The sequence below is a fragment of the Amphiura filiformis genome, chromosome 15, assembly GCF_039555335.1.
Source record: "Amphiura filiformis chromosome 15, Afil_fr2py, whole genome shotgun sequence".
NCBI classification, from domain to species: Eukaryota; Metazoa; Echinodermata; class Ophiuroidea; order Amphilepidida; family Amphiuridae; genus Amphiura; species Amphiura filiformis.
The window spans coordinates 402,574-426,137 of NC_092642.1; the positions used below are offsets into that span (position 1 = coordinate 402,574).

At 35.4% G+C, this 23,564-nt stretch overlaps 1 protein-coding gene across 1 annotated transcript in view; it reads left to right on the forward strand.

Moving 5' to 3' along the window:
- Positions 1 to 9,642, forward strand: part of LOC140172033 (uncharacterized) — a 30,739-nt gene extending 21,097 nt beyond the window's left edge. Inside the window, exons 12-17 of the mRNA XM_072195379.1 lie at positions 567 to 683; positions 1,601 to 1,750; positions 3,441 to 3,638; positions 4,309 to 4,518; positions 4,978 to 5,094; positions 9,150 to 9,642. Coding sequence (XP_072051480.1) covers positions 567 to 683; positions 1,601 to 1,750; positions 3,441 to 3,638; positions 4,309 to 4,518; positions 4,978 to 5,094; positions 9,150 to 9,154 — 797 coding nt within the window. The 3' untranslated portion in view covers positions 9,155 to 9,642. The remainder of the gene's footprint in view (positions 1 to 566; positions 684 to 1,600; positions 1,751 to 3,440; positions 3,639 to 4,308; positions 4,519 to 4,977; positions 5,095 to 9,149) is intronic.
- The last annotated feature ends 13,922 nt before the right edge of the window (positions 9,643 to 23,564 follow it).

Consider the following 23,564-nt stretch of genomic DNA (forward strand, 5'->3'; position numbering starts at 1 on the left):
ACATGCATTGCAACAGAATTTGTGACGTCATGCATTGATATTATAACATCCGGGTAAGTGGAGTCGATCCTACATCAGCATTTTGGTGTTAGTGAGAACGCGAAATCAATGTGGACTGAGTCCACTTGTATGTGGACTCGGACCTAGGTACGAGACCCCATGTCTGTAGTGAGAACACGACCTAAGTGTGCTGGGGTGTGTGTGGGGAGGGGGACAGATCTGCTCATACATACATCATTAGTTGATGTGGCTTCAGACCTTATCAAGCTATTTTCTATGATGAAAATGATCAAAAGTAAAGACAAATGTAAAAATACCCCCACAATGTACCTTTTGTGGGTAGGGGCCCATAGGGGGCTTGGTGTTTTAGTATTTGTATCATTAATGTGTGATTTGAAAGACAACAGTAGTCTTTATGTAGTCATAAAGAACTTGATGAAAATACTCCATCTGCAGGATCCATATATAGGGGGTCAAAGGTCAATTTTCATTACACAATGACTGAACCTTGTGTAGATCACTTCGTTCAGTCATATAAATTCATTCTTCTTTATTTCTTATTTTAGGCTGTGTGGATGAGACAACCGGTAAATCCTATAAATTAGGAGATGTATACAATGATGGATGCAATGACTGCACCTGTATAGAAAATGGATTCTTTGCATGTACAGAAAAATTCTGCAGTAAGTATAGGTCTTAAGGGTGGTCTTAAGGGGGGTACTACACCCCTGGCCAATTCTGTGCCTATTTTTGCATTTTTCTCAAAAATTATAGCACATTGACAAGTAAGATATGTAAATTATAGAGGCAAAGACTACAACTACTACACTGAAAATTCAGCAACTCAAGGCAAGTAGTTATTGATTTATTGATCAAATATTGGTTTTCCCTCATTTTTGACTGCAACTCCACAACTGTTGTCTGTGCTGAAATAAAATTCCCAATGCAGTAGTTGTAGTCCTTGCCCCTATAATTTGTGGAAAATTTTGGGTGTCATAACTGCTAAATTGTTGGTCAAAAGAATATAAAAGTAGACATTTTTGGAATGGCAAAGACTTGATGAATTCATCTGTGAGGTCAAATTTGGGCCAAAATGCTCATATTTGGAGAAAATCCAAAAAAAAAAAACAGGTTTTTGTCTGGTGTGTATATATTATTGATTTTATGTCATCAAACATTCAATTAGAAGATAAAAATTACTGAAAATAGAATGGGAATAAAGAACACATGTTGTATGAAATATTCTACATTGAATAAAAAGTATGCAGTGAGCTTAACGCTCAAGGATTTGAATAAGATTCAACCAATCAAATAAGCAGTCAATCAATGACCAATCACTCAACCAACAAATCAATTGATTGGTCAAACAATCAATCAATCCACCAAGTAATCAATCAATCAATGAACTATCAATCAAGTAATCACTCAACCAATCATTATCAATCAATTAATTAATGATACATTGATGACAATTTGTAACATTAGTTTTTTGTGTGGATGTAACAAAGAATACAGCTTACTGATTGGGGTTTTTGTTTCCATCAATAATCAATTGATGTCTTGTTATAAATGTTCATTTGTTAATTGTTTCTTCGTGTAGTTGATGGATGCATAGATGAAGTGACGGGTACAAGTTACAAGATAGGGGACAAATTTTACAAAGACTGCAATGACTGTATATGTGGTGCAATTGGTGAGATTGAATGCACCAATAAAGTTTGCATCAAAGAAAGTAAACCAATTGAAGAAGGTAATGTACAGCTTCATCATTCTCTTCCTCATCTCCCTCCCCCCTCAACTTTGTCTTTCTTTCTTTCTTTCTTTCTTTCTTTCTTGTACACCCTTTTTGAATAGGGATGTTTATTGCCATTTAAATATGACCATTGAAGTGAGGACTTTAATATTTTGTCCCCACAAATACAGTGAAAAGCTTTCAAATGTACCCACTTTATGGTATCATGGGTACTCTCTGAGAATGAAAATTTGGCAATTGGGCACCCACCCCTATTTGCAGTTGTAGAGCTGTTTAGTTGTTACTTTTGCATGTAAAAACTTTTTAGAGCTAAGTTGGCCCCCCCCCCACCAACATGGACTCGCCACCCCACCCATCCAAGGTACACCACTGGTCTTTTTTGGACGGGTGCGGCGTGCCGCACCCGCCCTGTATTCTCTGACTATTGACCTACTTTCTCACATGCCGCAGTGTTGAGAAAATATTTGTGCCGGTTATATCCCAAACACCCACAGAGGTGATAGTTTACTGGCCGAGTTTTGTAATTATTACTTGATTTTGATATGTAAGTAATACGATAAAGTCATCATAGGCAGTAATGTGTTTGTATTAAAAGAAATAACAAAAATAATTATTTTAGTAATAGAAATACTATTTTGAAATTGCAGCAAGATTTGCAGATGTTTTTATTTGAACAGTACCAGTTCACCAGTTTTGCTAGTTTTCCTAATCTTTGGGCTAAATTAATAGCATCGTGAAGGTCATATCATTTTATACTGATAGCTTCAGCATGTACTTAAATACAGCTTGTATGTGCATTGTGTTCAGTGTGTACATAGGCTATTTACTTTTCAAATCTTGTGACAAATAGTGCTTGGCTGATGCTTGTATAAGGTATTATAGACAAATTATTAGAATGCATGTGCACCAGTAGAAATGGCCCAGGTTGAATAAAATAAATAAACATATGAATGAATATTTTATTCCCTGGATTATTTTTGTTGGGACAAAATAATGATATAGTTTGACGCTTTGAAATACAGTTATGTTAATCATAATAAAGTTACAAAGTTAAAAAATGATATCGAAATATTGTAAAATCAAACTTTTCCCTCATAAGTTGTATCAAAACAACATATTGAGGAAATTGATATGACAGATTTTTAAACTTTGATATGGAAAGATACCCCAGCCCTGTTGTCTCACCAGAGAAGATGAGCAGAAGTCTTTCTATCTGATGATAAAAAAAAAACTCTAGGTATGATTAAGAAAATGTTTTAAATAACTATTATCTACAAAAGTTTTATAACAATGTTTTATATAAAATGTTAACATAAAACGTCTTCTGTTATGATGTGAAGGGTTAATATAAAAACAGGGAAAATCTGTTCCAACTGACCAGCAGAGAATAAAGGATAAGGAATAGATAAGATTAAAATCAAGGAAAATATGACACAACCTAAAATGAGGGAATAACCATCGTATAACCGTATAAAGTTAAAAACTCTTTTAACTTTGTTTATACGTTTTGTGTTATTCCCCATTGGAAATCGATGTTGTGTCATATTTTCCCTATTTTTAATTGTGAACTTGACTTACTCATTCTTTCATTTCTCTTGACAATTTTTCATTTGCCCGCCCTATTCCTTTTAAAGGAATTTTTATCTCTTAATCTGTGACACTTTTCACCTTTCATTCATTCTTACAGATAATCAAAGTTTTATGTGTGACCCCTGGACTGTAAATCAGTTTGAGATCTCCCCAAGTCGTCCACGTTGCCAGCCAGATGGAAGCTTCTCTCCCAAGCAATGCAATGATGATGGTAGCTGCTGGTGTGTAGACACTGTAGGCGTCATGATAGAGGGCACTAGACAAGACAGTGGGTCATCGGTAGAATGCGAAATAGGTAGGTCTAAATCAGGCTTCCTCAAATAGATTTGTTGAAGCACCACATGAAATAAAAGAAAACTGTAATGCGCCATTCAGTGATTTAGCGGTGATTTAGCACCGCCGGGGGGGAGTCAGAGGGGTGTGTCTCCCCGTGATTGAAGCTATCGATTTTGAGGTGCAAATGATGCCATTTGGTGCAAGATTTTGTACTATTTTAGCCTGTCTTTACAAGGATAACATGGGAATCGCATTGTTAAATGTTGAAATGTAGAATATTGGAGATATTGCTGATGGATCAAACGGTTTGATTTGATTTTTTAAAAATCTAAACGGCGCCACGCGCCACTCGGGAAGCCACAGTGCGCCACAAGTGGCGCGCGCGCAGCTATTTGCGGACCCCTGGTCTAAATGATCTGAAATCAAATCATTTTAGAACATTTTATGTGCAGCAGCAGATGAGCAGTGCAGGTACCAATCATTTATTCTTTTTTATGCCTATTGTCAATTATACCGCCAGGATATTTTTTCCAGTGGGGAGTGAAATTTGGGTGGGCAAAAATCCGAACATTGGCATTTTTTGCCCAAAATAGTGTGTTAAATTTAGTGATTTTGTTAATGTTCAGAACGTAGGATTGAAAGCATATTTTATGTAATCTAAACTAATGACATTTTCCCCTCCATAACAGAACCACCATGCCATTTGGAACTGGCTTTGAACCAACAGAAGGTAGAACGAGGTGAACCAGTGACCTCTGATCCAGTGTGTGACAAGGACGGTTACTATGAAATAGAACAGTGTGATCCTGACAGCAATCGGTGTTGGTGCAGTGAAAGAGATGGTACAATGATGCTTGATTCAGATAGGCCTAGATCTCTTGGGGAAGATTTGCTATGCAGTAAGTATGAACTAGCAGCACCCCAGGACCAGTACCTGTTTCACATCTGGAAATAGGTTTTTATTGTACAAAAGAATACCGATTCCTAATTTTTTGAAATTCCAGAAAAAGGATTATTTATTTAAGAAATTTTGCAACACATTGTTTTCATTACATGGACAGTGCCTAAAAATTGAAGCAGAAAGACCAGAGGGGGTGGGGGGGGCTTATCAGATATTGGAAAATGTATACAGAGGGATAATATTCTATATTTTGATTTCATCTCAGTTGCAAATGAAGTTATAAATATTATTTTGGAAAAAAATCTGGGTCATTTTGTGCCTGAAAATATAATTTTTTCTGGATTTTCAAATAAGAATAAAAATTGCTCTAGAAAGAAACGTGATGGCCTGTGAGAAACATACCTACTCTTATCTGATGTCTAATCTCCCTTTTCTTATCATTTTGTCATTTGTACAGCTCAATCATGCTTTGGTGATATACCTCTGGTATCCAGCAAATGTACATATCATTCAGGATGTCCAGATAACTATTACTGTCATCTTGAAACATGTTGTCGTATTACCATCACAGAACGTAAGTTACATTCTATAAAATGTAGACATCTGTTAGGTCACAATTATGCATTGTTCTAGACTTAAAGTGGAGATATATTGCTCCACCTTACAGGCATTTTTCCATTACTACAGATGCAGTGGCTCAACTTTCCTGACGGGGGGCACCCAAGTATGATAGCATGACCAAATTTTTTCACAATATCTGCTAAACAAGTTCCACCATACCAGCAAAGCAAGAAAATATTACACTAACTTTTGTTTGTTAAGCAAGTTCTCACCCAAAGAAATTGCCCTTTTTCTGGACATAATTTGGAAAATAAATTAAAACTATCTTGAATAAGTTGAGTAAGTTTTAAAAAACAAACCTTTTCTTGAAAAAAACCCATGTTTTTAACCCCTAAAACACCACTTTTTGCTTCTTTTTTTTTGGTCACAAACTTGTACCTGTGGTCTTGCCAATGCATGTGAAATGGGGACCATCATGCACTGACAACCTGTGATGTACCATGGTCCATAATTTCTGGGTGCCACCAGTTCCCTGCCCCCCTCCCCCCACTGGCTATGCCACTGTACTGCCTATCCAAAAGTTGACCCTGAAAACATAAACCAGTATGTTCTCTGGACCTGGGGGGGGGGGTCAGTTAGTTCAAATAGCTATATAGCCTGGATTTGAAAGTCTGGTCTTGTTTTTAGTTCACAGAACTTATCCAAGCATTATTTTTACACTTAAGCATATGTCACAGGCATATAATTTTGCATGTCCCAGGAGCAAAACTACCCATCCAAAATGACAGGTAAATGGGTGGCCAGCTAACACCCTGACCTCATGCCCTGTTCACTAGTTCCTACAAAATGCTTCAGTAACCTTGATGCCTCATTTTTGCCACAGTTGCCACCATACATCCAACCAAACCACTCCCGTAGATTAAAAAAAATGAAATAAAAAACTAAAAACCAGTTTGCGTCCATGTCAATCCAATTCAGAGCGGCCTGATTGGTTACCAAAGTATGCAGCACCCTAGTTGTGCTATGGTAACCAATCATGGGTTGTGCCAAGTCCCGGTGCCAAGTATGATTGTCTTTTAAACGTTTGCTGTTATTTTTTACAATTTTTTATTAAAGTGGTATTCAGATTTCCTTTTACAAATTAAGCGTACTGCTAGCCATTTAGCGCGTATTATTTTGCACAAGGTCCAATGCACACGCTTGACGTCGCGCACGTATACGCGATGGTTAAGCTGTCAAAGGAACCTTGGAAAAGATTATATTTGTTTTAGGGGTAATGTAATGTTTGCTGTGTAGCACAAGGTTTCATTAGGAGAACTAACTTATCTACAGTTAGATATTTTTAATACTCTATTAGATATACTGTAGATATTTTTAATACAGTATTGGTTAGTGGTTCTTGAGGTAGCTCTTGATATTTTGAGAAAGTATATCTCAAAACTTTTTTATGTCAAAGCCTATGGTAGACTACCCCGTAGTCCACTTGCCCATTGCGCATACTCTGGATATTGTATAAAGCTTAAAACTCTGATTTAATTAATGTGTGCACAATTGATAGATTTTCACATCTGATCAGTCACCCTACTCCCTCTGTTTGTTAGCTTCCCAAGTGGACTACTGACATTGCCTTGTGGTTAAGATTTTTAACACGGGACTCTATGGAGAGTTAGGCCAATTTCTGGCCTAACTAAAATTGGCCATGATGTAATGCATCTTTAAATGGATCTGCCTTGTGATTGGTCGCCCATACCTCGCTATGGTTTAAATCGTCTGGGCCAGCGCCATTACCATTAACTACACCATAAACAACTGTCTGTGGTATTTGCGGCGCTTTTGTGTTGTGTGAAAGTTAATCTCTCATCAAACATCTAGCGCGTATTTGTGGTTAATGGACTGATAAACAAGTATGCTTGACAGTGTGTTTTTAGAGAGCAAAGTCCAGGGGGTAAAGTTCTGCTTACAATTCAAAGTTCATAGTCGAAATTTCGGGTTCGCTATCAATAAACTGGTAGATTCCAAAATCAGAATTGTTCAGTATTAAAGTGAGCCGTTATAATTATGCAAGATAATGTTGCATTCAATTACTTTTATTGTCACTAATTGTCTGATATTTTTAACTCTTTATGACCATTTTACTATTGAATACTTTAATTTTAATAAACATCAGTATAATTTTGAGTTCAACGAAATGGGTTCATCATGACTAATAATAACATATTTTTAATAAAATTCGACTATGGCATAGTCTAAGCCTATGGCAGTATACAAAACTTTATACAGGGTGTCCCATAAAAAATTACCGGGTGAATGAATTTGGACGTAAGTCGAGAAATCCAAAAATCTAAATGTCAGCGTATATAGCCCATCTGATTCTGCATCTTATACGCCAATTTTACTGGAATCAGTTGACTAATCGCGAAGAAATGAGCGATTACATAACGTACACGTCAATTCACTTCATTCCAAGTTTGAAAGAATGATCATTCAACACAATGCACACTAGTGGTTAACTGGGCTTCATATTTTGTTCGGTGAAATCCTTTTCGTTCTTTTTAAACAATCTGTGTCTTGCAAACATGTTTAATTAGATTTTGTTCAAATTTGAAAACCTGCACGATATTAAAAATGAAAGATTGCATGTAAGATGATGCTCGGTACTTGTAAATATATTTTTTCGCTAATGTTGATATAAATGTTGCATAAAGAATTATTGCATAAAGAATTCTAGCTGGCTTAAAGAAATTCTCACACACATTAATGTTTTTGGAATATTTCCAAGAAGTTGTAATACAAAGTTTAAATCTTTTAAAACTTAATATAGCATGGTATCAAAAATCTGTAAGCACTTGATCATTGTCATTCTTGGCTCAATGTTCTTTTTTGAAAGTTAAAATATAACATATTTGCACAACATAAAGAATTGAAGTTGAAAAGCTTCCAATTAATCAAAGTTTTCTCGGACAAACTGTTATTCATCTTCAGTGAAAGCATGAAAGACATAACACCGCACAGTGTAATTTACCCATTACCAACTTCAAAGTAATGCGCCATATTGCCTTAGCTCCAAAGCTGCAGCACCCATATTTATCCAACAGTCAAATATGTTGTAAAATCACTCATGAACTTTCATGTTCATTTATTTTTCAGATTCAAATTATTGTTAAATTATTCAAATGCTTATATTTACTCAATAACGTATTTGAGATTAAACATTGACTTTGTTGTATATTTTACACCCTGCTACGATTGGTACACGCAGTCAGCAGTACTAGTGTTTATGCATGCAGCGCGTGCATAGCTGAACCCCGTTCCCACACACACACAGCGGCCATGCGAAAGATGGATTTTTAATGTCACAAAAAACAAAAGATCCGCCAAATTTGCAACTGATCCGCCTCACAAGCTTCAGCGCATTCCACGCTACGATAATACATGATGTTAATTTGAGATAGACTTTGACATTCATAGACAAACAAATTAAATATTTGCAATTAAAAACTTGTGTTTTTGAACGATTCTGAATTTTATCAATGTAAATGCAGCGACGACGTCATTGGGTTAACGATTTTCCAACTGCTGATTGGTTGATTGCGTCACTGTCTGTGATCTGTGCATGCACAGTACGGTCCGTACGGAATGATTTTTCGTATGGGTAAAATACACTATGCACCGTCCGATTATAAAATAGATAATGTGGGCTAAATTTAATGAGATACATAAACTTTAGGAAGCGTTGAGCGAGTATGAAAAAGCGCATGTTGATCAAACTTGGAATGAACTGAATTGATGCACGCATTATGTAGTCGTTCATTTCTTCGCAACCAGTCAACCAAATCAAATAACATTTTCGCATGTGATGCCCAACAAAATGAGCTATGGGCTACATTTTAAATTTTTTGATTCTGATGTCTATTTCTCGACTTATGTACAATTTTATTCGCTCGGTAATTTTTTCTGGGACACCCTGTATGGTATAGTAAATCGATAAACCCAGAATAAAATTCTTGTGTTTTATTTTCCAACTAATTATAATGCTGTTTGTTTGTTTTTTCATTCCTCTTTATACAGCTTAACTTCAAAAAATACCAAGCAGATGGACCAATTCATGACTGCCTTTATGCATTATTGTTGGGATTACTGTATAATGATGAATAGAGGGCAACTATAAACCATGCACATTAATGTGTGTTATATTGACTACAGAGGGAGAAATTATTATTTAATTTCTAACATTATGAAGCTGTTTTTGCCTTGGTTGCTACTCACTCTCAGTGAATTGCATTAGACCCTTCAGAGTCTTTGTTCTGCTTATAATAGGTGAAAATTATTCGGTTTTTGTTGCTGCACACATCAATAAATTCACATAAGCATGCGCCAGTCACAAATTATGCAACACACAACTAGTGTAAGTGATGCACCCAACTGTGTACACGCCATTCTATATCAATACACAATGTATCAATATACAATCTTTTCGCCTATTATAAGCCTAATAAACATAGGGACAGTTTATTAGGGGTGGTGCAATAATTGTGTGTACCCCCGGGGTGGTGACTTCTCAAAATGGTCTGCCAAAAATCGCTTGCCCCCCCTTTGGCCGTGCCAAAAATCTTTACCACCCCCCTTCGACGTGCCAAAAACCTTTGCCCCCCCCCTTTTGATGTGCCAAAAAATCTTTGCCCCCCCCTTACACATGCAAGATTTTGGGGAACCGGAATTTGAAACCTTAAATTGTCTTATCATATAATGTGAGCGCAGCGAGCAGGAAATTTTGCATATTTTGAACATGTTCCTAACGTTTATATAAATATAAAATGGTACCCAAAATATCTGTGGCAAAAATTGCTTGCCCCCTTTCGACCTGCCAAAAATCGCTTGACCCTCCTTTTGACCTGCCAAAAATGCTTGCCCCCCTTTTGGCCTGCCAAAAATCTTTGCCCCCCCTATAATTCACCACCCGGTGGTACACATAATTATTGCACCACCCCTTATTAACCTGGTATTTGAATACAAACTATGTTTATACTTCATTTGACACCACGCAGGTGTCATATGAATACCTGAGTGGAAGAGGGCCCAACTCCATCAAAACTGTTTTTGAGATATTAAAAAAAAATTAATATTTGGAAAAGTTTTATAAACAGAATGTTTTCATCTTCAGGGAACCTTTAATACATGGCCATACATTATTACATACATTCAAAATCATATATGATGTTTCCATGGCAACGGTACATGTCTTGATACAAGCTGGAGTTGGGCCCTTCTTCCACTAATATACTGCAAGCGGTAATTATCCATTAATTGCACAAGTAGAAGCATGTAATATGTTAGCAAGAAGGTTTATTGTAGTGAAAAGCAGATTTCATGGAGGAACAAAAATTCCTCTTTAACCCAATATTTGTGGAAGAAGGGCCCAACTCCATGGAGTTGGGCCTTTCTTCCATGAAAACTCATGATTAAGTGTATGTGGAAGACTATTTAGAGAGTGGATTTTGGCTCATCTTTCACACACAAGGAAGAACAGTCTGCTGGCAATAACATGCTGGGTCTAACTCATTTTTGTTAAAAATTGGAGTTGGGCCCTTCTTCCACTCAGGTATTCATATCTTCTTGGGATTTCAAGATATGGGAAAGAACCCAAAATAAGAATATTGACCTGGGTCTTATGAGGAGTGTCACACCTGGTGGGGAAAATATGTTTAATACATTCTTTGCTTCTTCTCTTTCATTTGATACCACTTGGGTCATACCTTCTTGGCATTTTGAGATATGAAAAGGACCCTAAATATGAATATTGACCCAGTCTTATGAGGAGTGTGACCCCCGGTGGGGGAATTATTTTTATTATATTTTTTACTTTACTTCTCTTTCATTTGACACCACTCGAGGGTACATACCTTCTTGGCATTTTGAGATATGAAAATGACCCATATGAATATTGACCCAGGGCTTATTATGAGTGCCACCCCTGGTAAGGAAAATATTTTAATTAGATTCTTTACTTCTTCCTCTTTCATTTGACACCACTTGGGGGTTCATACCTTCGTGGTATTATATTATGTCCATTTCAGACCAAAAGGTTGGTTAGTAAGTAAGTTAGTAAGTAACATACACTAATATAGGCTAATATAGGCCTACTTTTAAACTACTATGATATACGTCTCTCATTGATCAAGACCCAATTTGACACAATAATCAACTTAGTAGTTTTGTAGCTGTGATGCTTACTTGGCTGTAATCTGGAAACCCATCATTCGCCTCTTCTCCTGCTACCACATATGAGGGCCCCCCAAATACCCCGAAAATAGGCCTATTGATCCAATGAGATGCACCTGCACGATGCTTTCCGATGCTCACACTGCGCCCGTACTACTACGCGATAGCGCACAGCCTTGAACGCGACACGCACCGCAAGCAGCGTTAGCGAAGCCATGCGCACGGATAGCGCACGGACAGAGGGACGGACGGACGGACACGCCATGATTAGTATTATGATATACAGTGACGTAGCCAGCACTTTTTCAGAGTGCTTTTTAAGGGGGCACAAATTTTAAGGGGGCACCTTGTGGCGACAAAATCAGTTAATGTTACAAATGCGCGCAAAAAATTGTGCCATATTGAAGCTAAACTGGTGAAATATGGTACAGAACGGGAATAAATTCATGTGAAGCGTGCAAAAATTGGCACTTTTTAGGTTAAAATGGCAAAATATAATGTCAATTTGGTCAGAAACACAAAAAAGTCTTAAATGTCGGGGCGGGCCACCATCCCACAGGGGGGCAGCTGCTCCTCTTGCCCCCCTGGCTACGCCACTGGCTAGATACCATTTCATGGTTCAGCAAAAATAGTTAGATTTTTGTAAAATACTGAGGAGCATGGATGCAAGTTTTCCTGTATTTGCAGGATTTCAGGCATGATGATGTTGTAGGCCATTTCCTACAAGGGACTGTGCAATAGTTATTAGCCCTGGGGGAGGTTAAAATTTGGGGGAGGGGGACACAGGGGTTGATGTACATAGACCGCTCGATCACTTGTTCAAAAAGTTCAAAAAAGATAACTAAGTCGAAGCCAACCAATTTGCATGTACTATATGACCCATAATTGTACAAGGATTACTTAGCGACTTCAAAATTTGAAAAAAAAATTCGCCTTCGGCTTAAAAATCCGGAAAAACTTGAAAATTTATGAAAATTCAGCTCAAAATCCAAGATGGCGGCCGTAAAGTGAAAATTGCCAGAAGAAGAAAACTAAATCGAAGCCAAGCCATTAACATGTCTCACATGATAGGTAATTGCATACAGATTAATTGGGGACTTTAAAAAATGAAGAAAAAATTGGTCTTTGGTTTCAAAATGCACAAAATGGCAAAAATCCAAAATGGCGGATATACGAACAAATGATCAGGGCCAACACCTGTGGGGAGCAAGACTTTCTTTGCAAGCCAAAGCAGGGAGACAAGCAATGTTTGGCAGATTGAAAGGGGAGGGGCAGGCAATTTTTTGGCACACATTGATTGGGAACCTGTTGAACAAAATTGGGGGGACAAAGATTTTGTACAGGCCCAGAGGGGGAAGCAATTTTTGGCAGGCTGAGAGGGGCAGGCATGCAATATTTAGTGTGCCATTGGATTTTTTACCGGGGGGGGCTCATAATTATTGTACAGCCCTTAAATGTGATACACAAATGTCCAATTTCAGGCATTTTACTTCACAGCCAATTACATCCCTGGTGGGGAAGGAAGAAAATCAAGAATTTGAAAAAGTAACTGCTATTTTGTGCACCCAGGAGCTATGAAACCAGTGGTAGTGCTAACTTGCACCAATGGGTCATAGACTCATTATTTTAATTTTTGGCACGCACTACTATTTAGAGGATCATTTGAACCCCTTATTTCTATAGTTTTGGATCCATACTTTTGGCATTTTGACCTCTTGTTTGAAAATGTAGCACTACCCCTGTATGTGACAAACCATTAGAGGATGACTCCGGCAATCACAACATTATGCCTTATATGTTAGAAAATTAATTATCAAGCACAAATCACATTTATTTTAAACAAACTCATATTGATCATAAAAACGAATTAAAACGGTCGTCTCTCAACACTCACGTGATATTCAAAATTCCCGGGCGCCGAGATTGTCAAGTGCAATGACGTCCCATACAGTGAAGGCTGACAACACTTGAGCGCACATAACCATGACGTGATTACACTGGATAAATTATTTCGGTGCGGGAATTTTGAATATCACGTGTTGAGATCGAGTTTGTTTTTAAATAAAACTGTGTGATTCGTGCTTGATAATTATTTTTCTAACATATAAGACATGATGTTGTGATTGCCGGAGTGTTCCTTTAATATTAATGTGGTCTAGCTCAGGAGGTCCACCCTACCACACTAAGTAAATAACATGATCATGTAGTTCTTCATATTACTGTCACATGACTATATAGTTACACTCACCTCGAGATTGGTAGCGACAATATAAATGTCCCCTGACAGCATTTGGATTTTGCCACCATTGCACACAGCAAATAGATTTGTATGATTCCAAGAATGGTGCGGAAAAAGTGACAGCTACCAATCCTGAAACATGCAGTAACACCCATATACCTGTGTCTATGTATCTATAGTCTTTCCAGTCCACAAGTTCAGGGTATAAAAATGATTAAATTAAATCATATAGGACCTACATTTGTTACTTTATTTATCAAAGGAAATGAGAGAAAGGGAATTCAGAAAAAACTACAAATTTTTCTTAATGATGGTATATGTATTAAAATGTCAGCAAACATGTTTGTTTATAAATATCAATAAATATTTGTGTTTTTATTTGTCCTTCCTTTGCCTGCCAACAATTAATGCTTAGGTCCATTCATACTTTTATTCAGCATCACATATTCATTCTACAGGGTGAGTCAAAAAAAGTGCAATAGAGCAAAGAATCGATATTTATGTAAGAACCAAGTTGAACTTTCCCATTATTGAAAGTTTCTATAAATGCCACACTCAATAGTCACCTTCTGTGAATAAATGAAGTGACTCGCTTCTACCGTTTAATTTTTATGAGTCCTTTTGCTGCGATACCCAATATCATTAATTGTCCACGAGGTACCATGTATTTTGAATGAGAACATACAATGCACGATAAAGGCACCAGCTGATGACGTCCCATACAGTGAAGGCTGACAACACTTGAGCGCACATAACCATGACGTGATTCCACTGGATAAATTATTTTGGTGCGGGAATTTTGAATATCACGTGTTGAGATCGAGTTTGTTTTTAAATAAAACTGTGTGATTCGTGCTTGATAATTATTTTTCTAACATATAAGACATGATGTTGTGATTGCCGGAGTGTTCCTTTAATATTAATGTGGTCTAGCTCAGGAGGTCCACCCTACCACACTGAGTCAAAAAAAGTGCAATAGAGCAAAGAATCGATATTTATGTAAGAACCAAGTTGAACTTTCCCATTATTGAAAGTTTCTATAAATGCCACACTCAATAGTCACCTTCTGTGAATAAATGAAGTGACTCGCTTCTACCGTTTAATTTTTATGAGTCCTTTTGCTGCGATACCCAATATCATTAATTGTCCACGAGGTACCATGTATTTTGAATGAGAACATACAATGCACGATAAAGGCACCAGCTCTGAAACTGACTTTAACTTAAATAAGGTTGATTTTTGTTATTTTAATTTCTTTGTTTCTGTTCAAACCAACTTTCTAACATTACTTTAAGTCCTTCATACCTCACTCGACTCCAAATCCACTTTTTTAAATCCCAATATGTCCAACTTACTGGATATTTTGTAATTCACTTCACTTCAATTTGCGCGCATTTCATTTCGACATTTGAAAAACCCGCCTATATTAATTTATATGTTTTTGATAGAGAATAAACATCTTTAAAGTAAAGGGAAAATGAAAATAACAACAAATAATGTTTCTTTTCCTTAAACAAGACCATGAGCAATAACACTTTGGGTACTTTATTTTATTTCAATGCCAATGAGATTAAGAAAAGGGTAGTTGTTCCAAATCTACCTTACACAGAGTGGGCTGACATTCAAATTTTAGATATCTCTTGGACAAACATTAAAATTGGGTATCGCTATAAAATGTGCCATAAAAACAAAACTGTAAATGATAATTTTTTTACACAATATCCCAAATGGATATGTTATTTATAAAATGTTTTAAACCTAAAAGGTTCAACTCGGTTCTTAAATAAAAATGGATTCTTTTCTCTATTGCACTTTTTTTGACTCACCCTGTATTTCCATTCCTAAAGTCAATAATATATCTCCACCAGATATGACATCAAATATCATTAATTTTTCATCAAGAAACTAAAAATGCATTGAAGCAGATTGAATAACGAATATTCGACATCGAATACATGGGACGTATGAATCAGTCCTAAAAGACTGCACAAAAAGCCACGACAAAAAAAAAGGAGGATTTCGTGATCCTAACATCCTCTTTTTATAACATTTTTCAGTAGATATCCACCCATATCCACGAAAAAAAAAAAGCTTATTCCAAAAATGTCAGTTGATTCCGATTTTGCGTTTGCGAATTATGCATGATTATGTGTAGGCCTAGTACGTAACTTCCACACATGTATCGGCTATATCCAGTACCCATAGGACCGTGTGCCATAGGACGCAATCAAAATTGGGGTCAAAGGTCGTTAAAGGGGCATTTCTGGTTTATAAGGGGTGGTGCAATAATTATGTGTACCGTTCAACAATCCAACAGCAGACCTCAGATGAATACACGGGATCGATACACGTGAATTGCTATGCACGATTTTGATATCAGACGAAAATCTTCGGATACCGGGTTAGAAAATGATGAATATCTCCCGTAAATGATTTTTTCTCAAGAAACCAGATGTGGTCTCATACACTTGAAAATACGTGTTGAACAGATATGAAAGTCGTTAGTTTGCGCTTTGACAAACGGCCATGCGTCTTGAACTCAAAATCTGACCAAAATTCTAATTTTATATTGCGTTGGTCCTGTATGGACTACAGCGTGTAGTACAGCTGCACTCACTACTAGGCAGTATAAAAGTCGATGACCATTGACCTCAATGGGGTATACAAGCTTATTCACGCACAACCAAGATCAATTACCGGCTATTGTGAGTAGCCTTAGTCATGTCCTCGACTAATTATTCGTCTCAAAGAGCTTCAAAGGTCTGAACCAAATGGCCAATCGTGGCTGTGGATTCAACCTACCATGGCGATTTCTGCCATGAAGATATAGGGTCGATGACACTGTGTGGTGATCACATCCACCACGTTTCATGAAATGCTCAGTGACCACATACATATGACCTTGACATGACTTTAAATTGTGGGCGCTCAATAATTATTGTAATAACATCAAGTAAAGTTTCACGACAATCTATGACATTTTTCGCGATTACATCTACCATGTTTCATGACAATCCAAAAGACCATCAATAATGGGACATAGTGCACCCTTCAACAACAAACCAAACACTAACTCCTATCCTAAATCTTTCTGTCAACTCTCTAATTTATACATTTTCCTAAACTTGCTATGCACTTGAGCATTTCACAGAAAGAACACTGACCAAAACAGTAGGCCTACTGGTACTCCATAAAAATGAATTGCATTTTGCAGGCCTTTCGTGGTTATCTAATATGTCAAATCTGGGCACGACAGGCTTATATGACCATCTTAATGTCATTAATGTAGTAGTTTCAAAGCCTTCCCCCTTCCCCAAAACCTAATGCGGAATGGTTTTTTTGGGGGCGCCCGAAACGGCTGGGGCACCTTATTGGCATGACTTTGTGAAAAGATTATAATTTCACTCTTGCTAAATTTACTTCGCAATTGTTTTGCTAAAAGTAATTTGCCTGGATTTTATTTTATTATTGTTTTCTGATATGCACGGGATAAAACCTTGTGCGTATATTCTTTGTTTAAAATACAAAATGGACTTATAAAAACATCAAATAAACCTTGACCTTGGTATGGTTTAAACCAGTTTACCGCCTCTTAGAACCCAATAGACGGTGACCAAGTTGACCGTTGACCATAAGATCAATAATAATTCCTATTCTTGAACATGATTTAATTAAGCAGTAACCTTCAAAGAAATTGAATAAATATATACCCAGTAATTATAATGTTTGCTTATATTTTCTGTCAATAACTGGGGCACTATATATGATAATGACAAATTTGGACATGAAATTCTTTCATCTTCCCATGGTTAGGTTAGGCTATTATGTTGTTTAGTTGTCCATGTTTAATACGCTGCAGCATGGTACAGTGTATGAGTAGGCATCTTATCAAGATCAAGATAGTGATAGTGACATAACAATTAACATGTTTATCTTACCAAGGTCTATCTGCATGGCGTAATTGAAAGCTATTGAAAATTATGGTGTATTTGTTTTAAGGATGAAACAACTGTCTCCTTTTGCATGAAAATTAGAACAAATTATTGTACAAGCTGTATCAAAAAGTTTGGTACCCAGCAGTTTTGATAGTTATTGAAAAGCCTGGTTCTTCCAAATGCAATATCAGGTCCCCCTTAAAATGATAAAATGATCAGACCATAAATCTTTTGTGACTGTTTATGACATTAATCAGCAAATTATACGGATCCTATTCCTAGATGTGACGAGGATGTTACGTTTATGAACAAAACGTTACTACGCGTGTATTTGCAACATTGTTAATCATTGCTACGTGTATGTTAACAAATGAAAGTTCTGTATTTTTTTTTAATTCTTCAATGCTAAGTATTCTTTTGGATATCATCAAATTGTAAATCTCTCGTCAGATTTTCAGTGTGTTAACAACTATGTATCAAAGACGTTCATGTACAAAACATTAACGTTCTTATCTTGTAAACATTGTATACCCATAGCTACTTTTATGAAGAATGAATGTTCTGTAATTGTTTTTTATCCTTCATCTAATCATCTGCCCTTGATATTGATATAAGCATCATGTCACAATGGTATTTTCTAATTGCCATAGAGGGCGCTTTTCACTTGCACAACTTTTTTTGAGACAGGCTGTATGTCGAATTTAATCCTGTATTTTGGAAATTGGAAATTTTTAGCAATTTAAATGCTTTTTATACAGGATATAATTATCCAGGACCGGTAGTATATATACTACTCCTATAATTAGCTCAAGCCATAGGCCTAACACTTTTAAAATGCCGCCTTTTTTTACTCCCCTTAAAGCCATATTATAACATTTTCAAACAAAATAGATTAGCATTTCTTTGCCATAAAATGTTAGCTTTTACTGTCAGATATATCCCTTTTATTTTTGAGCCGTACAACTCATACTGCAGTTACTGTCCGTTTTCCTATACACAATACACAGTGCTCTCACCATTTAGTACAGGAGCAGCAACCTCAAAAAATGACTTCGTTCATCCCCCACTACATACAAGGTTTGACACCATAGGTAGTTAGTATGGACCCTCTAGATCACTGCTAGGTAGGTAGTGGACTCAAATTGTGGTATCACTTTTTTTTTACAGGTCATTTTATGTGTGGACGTATAATCGCATAAAATCACCAAAAATAGGACAAAATTAAGGGGTAGGGGAGATATAAATTCTCATATCTCAACCTTTACTATAATAATGAATTTATTTTGGTATGAATATGTAGCTAATTGATTGTTCTAACTGCCTAGTATTATTTGAAAGAAACCTAGGTTTCATTTGATCATGATTGGAAGTGGCCAGTCCATACACTAATGAAAAATCAGATTTTTCACAACAATGCGCAGGGTGGGTGTTTTTGTGACATTGGCTTCAAATTTTACTATTGTGCCAATTTCTATTTTCAAAATTAATTAAGTTTCCTTTTTTTAATTTTGTTTTTAATATCAAGCATATCTAGGCAAACTTTGATGTTCTGGTTCAAATATTTATGTATGTGCATGTTTGCTTGCATGTTGGTTTGTGTTGTGTGTGTTTGGGGTAGGTGTGTGTGGGTATGTGGGGGTGGGTGCGGGGTGTGTATAGGGTTCAGGGTTGGGGTGTTTTACATGTTTAATATGTCACTCGGCTGAACTATATAAGTTCTATTAACAAAATTTGTTTGTTAAGTTGCCATTCATGTAATATTTTGAATATTTATATGTGTGGGGTGAGATCAACCGCTGTTTGTCAGGAAAATAGACTGAAAATGTAAAAAAAATAGTTACTTTTCCACATGTAGCAGCGTGTGTAACAATATTAAGGGTAGGGGAAATATAAACCATCATAACTCAACTTCAACTCATGATAATGAATTCATTTTGGAATTAATATGTAGCTAATTGATTGTTCAAACGTGTTAGTATTATTTTAAAGCAAAGCAAACATTTATTTTCAGGTAGATAGCCATAAAATGTGAGAAAAGGTTATGTCAAATATGGCATTATTAAGGGTAGGGGAAATAAAACCACCATAACTCAACCTTTACTCATAATAATGAATTCATTTTGGTATCAACATGTAGCTAATTGATTGTTCTAACTTTCCAGTATTATTTTTAACAGAAAAACCACAAGATAGACATAAAATATGATAAAAATGTTAATTTTCCCATGTGTAACAGCGTAAAATTTGACAATAATAAAGGTTAGGGGACGTACAAACCAACGTAACTCGACATTTATTCATTATAATTCATTCATTTTGGCATTAATATATAGCTATTTGGTTGTTGTAATCTTTTAAAGCAAAATAACCATTAATTGTTAGCTGGAAAGACATAAAATGTTTAAAAAATGTCAATTTTTCATGTGTAGTACCATAAAATATGACAATATTAAGGTGTAGGGGACATACAAATCACCAAAACACAAGTTTTACTGATGAAAATGAATTCATTTTGGTATCAATATGTAGCTATTTGATAGTTCTAACCTTCTAGTATTATTTTAAAGCAATTAAGCCATTAGTTGTCCGGTAGATAGACATAAAATGTATGAAAATGTTAATATTCAATGTCTAACAGCGTAAAATATGACAATATTAAGGGTAAGGGGACATACAAATCACCCAAACTCAAGTTTTACTGATGAAAATGAATTCATTTTGGTATCAATATGTAGCTATTTGATAGTTCTAACCTTCTAGTATTATTTTAAAAGCAATTAAGCCACTAGTTGTCCGGTAGATAGACATAAAATGTATGAAAATGTTAATATTCAATGTCTAACAGCGTAAAATATGACAATATTAATGGGTAAGGGGACATACAAATCACCCAAACTCAAGTTTTACTGATGAAAATGAATTCATTTTGGTATCAATATGTAGCTATTTGATAGTTCTAACCTTCTAGTATTATTTTAAAAGCAATTAAGCCATTAGTTGTCCGGTAGATAGACATAAAATGTATGAAAATGTTAATATTCAATGTCTAACAGCGTAAAATATGACAATATTAAGGGTAAGGGACATACAAATCACCCAAACTCAAGTTTTACTGATGAAAATGAATTCATTTTGGTATCAATATGTAGCTATTTGATAGTTCTAACCTTCTAGTATTATTTTAAAAGCAATTAAGCCATTAGTTGTCCGGTAGATAGACATAAAATGTATGAAAATGTTAATATTCAATGTCTAACAGCGTAAAATATGACAATATTAAGGGGTAAGGGGACATACAAATCACCCAAACTCAAGTTTTACTGATGAAAATGAATTCATTTTGGTATCAATATGTAGCTATTTGATAGTTCTAACCTTCTAGTATTATTTTAAAAGCAATTAAGCCATTAGTTGTCCGGTAGATAGACATAAAATGTATGAAAATGTTAATATTCAATGTCTAACAGCGTAAAATATGACAATATTAATGGGTAAGGGGACATACAAATCACCCAAACTCAAGTTTTACTGATGAAAATGAATTCATTTTGGTATCAATATGTAGCTATTTGATAGTTCTAACCTTCTAGTATTATTTTAAAAGCAATTAAGCCATTAGTTGTCCGGTAGATAGACATAAAATGTATGAAAATGTTAATATTCAATGTCTAACAGCGTAAAATATGACAATATTAAGGGGTAAGGGGACATACAAATCACCCAAACTCAAGTTTTACTGATGAAAATTAATTCATTTTGGTATCAATATGTAGCTATTTGATAGTTCTAACCTTCTAGTATTATTTTAAAAGCAATTAAGCCATTAGTTGTCCGGTAAATAGACATAAAATGTATGAAAATGATAATATTCAATGTCTAACAGCGTAAAATATGACAATATTAAGGGTAAGGGGACATACAAATCACCCAAACTCAAGTTTTACTGATGAAAATGAATTCATTTTGGTATCAATATGTAGCTATTTGATAGTTCTAACCTTCTAGTATTTTTTTAAAAGCAATTAAGCCATTAGTTGTCCGGTAGATAGACATAAAATGTATGGAAATGTTAATATTCAATGTCTAACAGCATAAAATATGACAATATTAAGGGGTAAGGGGACATACAAATCACCAAAACACAGGTTTCACTGACGAAAATGAATTCCATTTTGGCATCAATATGTAGCTATTTGATAGTTCTAACTTTCTAGTATTATTTTAAAAGCAACTTAAAATTCATTAGTTGTCAGGTAGATACCCAGCAAACACAAAAACGTTTTAAAAACGTTTTTAATAAGTTATATTTTGGCTTTTGGTTGACATAAATACGTTTTAATAACATTAAAATGTCGGGTTATATAAAGGTCATGAAAACGTTTTAAAACGTTTTGTATGAAAACACACTACAACAATATTTTTAAAATGTTATTGTAAATTATTTTGGCAAACATTTTTTGCCAAATATTTTGTCAACACTTAAATAACATTATGTTAAAATATTTGCACCCAGCAAACACAGAAATGTTCTTAAAATGTTTTAATAAATGTCGGGTTATATAAAGGTCATGAAAACGTTTTTAAAATGTTATTGCAAATATTTTGGGCAAACATTTTTCGCAAAATATATTTTCAACCCCAAAATAACATTCTGTTTAGAATGTTTTGTATCAAGTTTTCAAAAATGTTTTTGGAATGTTATTAAAACGTTTTTATACCCTTTATATAACCCGACATTTAAACGTTTTCTGTAAAACATTTTTTGTTTGCTGAGCAGTAGATTATCAAAAAATGATTTTTAATGTTATGAAAACGTTTTATACCCTTAATATACCCTTTATATAACCCGACATTTAAACGTTTTCTGACAACCTTTTATAACCTTTTGCGAATGATGTCGAAAATGTTTTGTGTTTGCTGGGTAGACATAAAATGTATGAAAATGTTAATATTCAATGTACTATGTCTAACAGCGTAAAATATGACAATATTAAGGGGTAAGGGGACATACAAATCACCCAAACTCAAGTTTTACTGATGAAAATTAATTCATTTTGGTATCAATATGTAGCTATTTGATAGTTCTAACCTTCTAGTATTATTTTAAAAGCAATTATTAAGCCATTAGTTGTCCGGTAAATAGACATAAAATGTATGAAAATGTTAATATTCAATGTCTAAGTTTCACTGACGAAAATGAATTCCATTTTGGCATCAATATGTAGCTATTTGATTGTTCTCATTTTCTGGCATTATTTTAAAAGCAATTAAGTTTCCCACGAGGGGTTGAAGGTCATAATGGGGCCAATATTAAAAATTATCCTATCATGTTGTAATGTTGTAATCTCAAATTGTTCCTCTCATCGCTAAGAATTTAAAAAAAGACAATTGTCATAGTTCTACGAAGCTTAGTTCAGGGGTTATAACGTCGAATATATCAATATCATAAATAAAGGTCAAATTTTTAAAATGGCCCAATTGCACCAATTAACGTAAGAAACCTCAATCGTATACTACATTCAAATTTTGGTGCAACGATTTGTATTCCTGTGTTCCCCTTCACAGTTAATGCAGCCAAAGTTGAGTTATGGTAATATTTCCCCTACCCTTAATATTATCATATTTGACACTGTTACACATGGAAGTTTTTTCTTACATTTCCTTTGTATCTACATACAACTAATGATATCCAGAACGTTCGATGAATTCATTATCAAGAGTAAAAGTTGAGTTATGGGAGTTTATATTTCCCTACCTTGATATTGTCATATTTAGGGACCGTTCACAAACACTTGTAAGGGGGGCCTGATGCAAAAAGGGGGGGGGTTGACCCTCCTAAGGGGGGCCTGAAAAAAATGATCAAAAATTTTCCTGGAAAAATTGAGTTTATATGATTTTCTATGGGGTTGACCCATAATTTTCATGTCAAAAAGGGGGCCCTACAATTTTTGAGGTCTGTAAGGGGGGGGGGGGGTCGAAAGAATATTTTGCGATGAAATTTTTTTGCATCAGGCCCCTCCCCCTTACAAGTTTGTGAACGGTCTATTACGCTGCTAGATATAGAAAATGACTTCTTCTGACAGTTTCTGT